The sequence below is a fragment of the Chiloscyllium plagiosum genome, chromosome 23 (genome assembly GCF_004010195.1).
Source record: "Chiloscyllium plagiosum isolate BGI_BamShark_2017 chromosome 23, ASM401019v2, whole genome shotgun sequence".
Taxonomy (NCBI): domain Eukaryota; kingdom Metazoa; phylum Chordata; class Chondrichthyes; order Orectolobiformes; family Hemiscylliidae; genus Chiloscyllium; species Chiloscyllium plagiosum.
In genome coordinates this window covers 34,813,527-34,818,568 of record NC_057732.1, presented here as the reverse complement: position 1 = coordinate 34,818,568, position 5,042 = coordinate 34,813,527, and the positions used below count along the sequence as shown (strand labels likewise).

General features: G+C 43.9%; 1 protein-coding gene across 1 annotated transcript in view; it reads left to right on the top strand.

The window, feature by feature from the left end:
* The first annotated feature begins 4,932 nt into the window (after positions 1 to 4,932).
* Positions 4,933 to 5,042, top strand: part of LOC122561464 (kielin cysteine rich BMP regulator) — a 124,968-nt gene continuing 124,858 nt past the window's right edge. The window contains exon 1 of the mRNA XM_043713207.1: positions 4,933 to 5,031. Within this exon, the coding sequence (XP_043569142.1) occupies positions 4,933 to 5,031 (99 nt within the window). The remainder of the gene's footprint in view (positions 5,032 to 5,042) is intronic.

Genomic DNA, 5,042 nt, shown 5'->3' with positions numbered 1-5,042 from the left:
TACACTGTCCCTGATGTTGTGTACAGTACCACCTATCTTGTATACAGTGTCCCCATGTTGTGTACAGTACCCCCTATCTTGTATACACGGTCCCTGATGTTGTGTACAGTACCCACTACCTTGTATACACTGTCCCTGATGTTGTGTACAATACCCACTACCTTGTATACACTATCCCCATGTTGTGTACAATAACTCCTACCTTGTATACACTGTCCCTGATGTTGTGTACAGAATCACCAACCTTGTATACACTGTCCCTGATGTTGTGTACAGTACCACCTATCTTGTATACAGTGTCCCCATGTTGTGTACAGTACCCCCTATCTTGTATACACGGTTCCTGATGTTGTGTACAGTATCCCCTACCTTGTATAAACTGCCCCCGATATTGTGTACAGTACCCCCTACCTTTTATACACTGTCACCATGTTGTGTATAGTACCCCCAACTTTGAATACACCGTCTCCGATGTTGTGTACAGTACCCCCTATCTTGTATACACTCTCCCCATGTTGTGTACAATAACTCCTACCTTGTGTACACTGTCCCTGATGTTGTGTACAGTACCCCCTACCTTGAATACATTGTCGCTGAAGTTGTGTACAGTAACCCTACCTTGTATACACTGTCTCCGATGTGGTGTACATTACCACCTACCTTGTATACACTGACCCTGATGTTGTGTACAGTGCCCTCTACTTTGTATACACTCCCCTATGTTGTTTACAGTACCCCCACCTTGTATACACTGGCCCCGATGTTGTGTACAGTGCCCCCTACTTTGTATATACTCCCCGAAGTTGTGTACAGCAACTCCTACCTTGCACACACTGTCTCCGATGTTGTGTGCAGTACCCCCTCCTCAGTATACATTGTTCCCAATGTTGTGTACAGTACCCTCTACCTGTATACACTGCCCCCAACGTTGTCTACAGTACTCCCTACCTTGTATATACTGTTCCCGATGTTGTGTACAGTATCCCCTACCTTGTACACACTCTCCCCGTTGTTGTGTACAGTAATCCCTACATTGTATACACTGTTTCCGATGTTGTATACAGTAATCCCTACCTTGTCCACACCGTCCCCATGATGTGTACAGTACCCCCTACCTTGAATACACTGTCCCTGATGTTGTGTACAGTACCCCCTACCTTGTATACACTCTCCCCATGTTGTGTACAATAACTCCTACCTTATATGCACTGTCCCCGATGTTGTGTACAGTACCACCTACCTTGTATACACTGACCCCAATGTTGTGTACAGTGCCCTCTACTTTGCATACACTCCCCTATGTTGTGTACAGCAACTCTTACCTTGTACACACTGTCTCCGATGTTGTGTACAGTACCCCCTCTCTAGTATACACTTTTCCCAATGTTGTGTACAGTACCCCCTATCTTGTATATACTGTCCCCGATGTTATGTACAGTAACTTCTACCTTGTACACACTGTCGCTGAAGTTGTCTACAGCACCCCCTACCTTGTATATTCTGTTCCCGATGTTGTGTACAGTATCGCCTACCTTGTACACACTGTCCCTGATGTTGTGTACAGTAATTCCTACCTTGTATACACTGTCCTCGATGTTGTATACATTAACCCCTACCTTGTATACACTGTCTGAGATGTTGTGTACATTACCACCTACCTTGTATACACTGTTCCCAATGTTGTATACAGTACCCCCTACCTTGTATACCATTGTCCCCGATGTTGTGTACAGTACTCCCTACTTTGTATACCATTGTCCCCGATGTTGTGTACAGTACCCTCTACCTTGTGCACACTGTCCCCAATGTTGTGTACTCCTACTTTGTATACACTATTCCCGATGTTGTGTACAGTACCCCCTACCTTGTATATTCTGTTCCCGATGTTGTGTACAGTATCGCCTACCTTGTACACACTGTCCCTGATGTTGTGTACAGTAATTCCTACCTTGTATACACTGTCCTCGATGTTGTATACATTAACCCCTACCTTGTATACACTGTCCCTGATGTTGTGTACAGTCACTCCTACCTTGTATACACTGTTCCGAATGTTGTATACAGTACCCCCTACCTTGTATACCATTGTCCCTGATGTTGTGTACAGTACTCCCTACTTTGTATACCATTGTCCCCGATGTTGTGTACAGTACCCCCTACCTTGTGCACACTGTCCCCAATGTTGTGTACCCCTACCTTGTATACACTATTCCCGATGCTGTGTACAGTACCCCCTACCTTGTATACCATTGTCCCCGATGTTGTGTACAGTACCCCCTACTTTGTATCCCATTGTCCCCGATGTTGTGTACAGTATCCCCTATCTTGTATACACTATCCCTGATGAGATTCATGTGTGAAAGGCAAACATTGGGATGCCACTGATATCAACTGCTCCCTCTGGATGGACCTGCTGCTCAGGCGATGGTAATTGTGAAGCATATCCTGACCCTGCTCTGACTTATGTAGGAGATCCCCCTTGATCCTTCTTTTTAGGTACTGCCCTAAAATTGGCCGGGTGCTCCTGGAAGACCTTCAGAGGAAGACCTTCTCCAGCCCCACTGCAGAGTTTGCTCCACCCCCTCATTACACCCATATCATACTCAGGCTGCAGAGCAAGTGACCGTGCAAAAACTGTCACCATGCTGACGGAATCAGTTGGTCCTTCATCCCTTTCTGTCTGCAGCAAAACCCTGCAAATTGTGGCAGTAATTTACCATAACACTTACACAAATTTAGCAAAAGTAAGATAAAAATACCTCATGTGACCTTTCAAATACAGGTCGTCACAAAGCAGTGCACATCTCACTGTATAATGCTTGCTGTTTCAGAGAGATTCACAAAGCTGTTGTTTGTCTATCCATTGACTAGTTTTAGTGTCAACCAGGCGGAGGTGGGTACTGCAGATGCTAGAGATTAGAGTCAAGATTAGATTGCTGCTGGAAAAGCACAGCAGGTCAGGCAGCGTCCGAGGAACAGAAAAATCGACATTGCGGGCAAAAGCCCTTCATCAGGAATAAGGCCTCATTCCTGATGAAGGGCTTTTGCCTGAAACGTCGATTTTTCTTCTCCTCAGACGCTGCCTGACCTGCTGTGCTTTTCCAGCAGCAATTTAATCTTGAATCTAGTTTTAGTGTCAGCCTGTTCAGCCGGCACCTTCGACGTTTTTGGACCCACACAAGGGGAGGACTTCAGTCCACCATTTTAGATTTGCAATTCCATGTGGGCCTTGCAGGAAGTGGTCAGTGATGCATTACATGTATGACAATTTACGGAAGACCAGGCAGTGCTAGGCTACTCAATTTTACATCCTTTGTTTCTTTTTACAGCTTTGTGAATACTAGGGATAGTTAAATGCGAGCATTGGGACTGTGAGTAATCCCTGTGCTCTGGGCCTATGAGGTTGGAGGTCAAGGCAACTAAGCATGGATGATTGTGATTGGCTGGTTTTCTGTGTTCTGGGGCTACTGTTTGTTTTAAGAGCTCTGCAACGTGCTGACTTAGCTGAGTTCTTTCTGCTGATTTATCATCTCACTCAACCCCTTCCATTGTCTTCACTCCACACTGGAGACAGTGAGGGTAAGGCCCTTTTATTGGTTAACCAGGAACCCCAACAATGACAGGCAAACAGTGACGTCCAGCAAGGTGCACAAAAGCTGAGCAATGCACAGACTGTGAGAGCACAGCAGTGTCAGTAACCTTGGGCTATGGTCACAGGGCCCAGCAAGTGCATATGGGTCTGATTGACATGTGTTGGCTGCATCAAGAACAGGGTATTACCGAGTGAGTGTACAGTACCAGAGTGAAGGGTAATCCTTAATCATCTCTCTGATGGTGACAGCAAGGGAGGTCAGGCTTTTTTAAACTGCAATTTTTCAAGTGTTTTACAGATGAATGTGAAATGAACTCCAAATGAGAAAATCAACAAATGCCCTCGGTTGGAGGAGAAATGAAGAGAATAACACAACTCAAAAGAGGGAATAAGGGAACAGAAAGGCAGTTAATATAATAGAGAATTCTGATGTCCTTCACTAGCATGTGAATAGTTATTCAGTCCTATGAAGTGATGTGGAATCTGTTGGAACAAGGAATGCAATAAATGCTTCGAGGTGTAGGGTAGTGCTAGAATACTTAATGAGTATTTATTAACATCTGTTTAGGAAGAGGAAGTTGTGGGTAAAAATCGGGTAGAGATACTGAAAAGGCTGACAATTAAAATGGATAAGTCACTTTCTTTGGGAAGGATTGGCAAAAAGCTTGCCATAATATGCTAATATTTCCTAAATATAAGGGAAGTGCCAGGGGATTGGAGAGTGGAAATTGAAACAGCCTTATTGAACAAAGGAATAAGGACATTTCTACAGTAAATACAGACCAGCTAGTTGAAATTCAGTGCTGGGTAACGTTTCAGAAACGATGATCAGGATAAACGCACAAGGCAGATGGAGGGATTTGAGCTAAATAAGAACATGGATTTCTAAAAGGCAAATCATACTTGACTATTTTATTGGAATTGTTTGATAAAAGTGACAATAAAAAATGATGAATGGAAAGCAGTAAAAGGCTGGCATTGAACTGAGGAATTATGAAATGATGTTTTTCAAGATGCTAAACATCACGAGAGCTAGGAATATCCCTGAAAATCTGCAAGCTCTAAGTGAATTGCAAAGAGTCATGCCTAAACATGGAAGGACTGTCCAAATACCAGGAGTTTGCAAACAGACAAATGGGAGATGTGAGAATTCAGGTTTCATGAATGGAATTATAAGGAGACATTCTAGCTCAGCTGAGGTAGCAAAAGGATGGTGATGGATTGAGACCTCACAATCCATATTCATCCTCCTGATCATATTTTCCTTTTATCTGACTTCAATCCTGACAGTGAATGTCCAGTTTTATCTTCTCAGACAGGATTCTGCTGCTCTCTTCAGAATGGAGAGCAATACAGAACTATCGGAGATTGCACAGATCCTGTGGGACAATGATATTAACAGACTGCAGCCAGGGATAGACTACAAGATCAACCTTCAGGTAGGTTCACA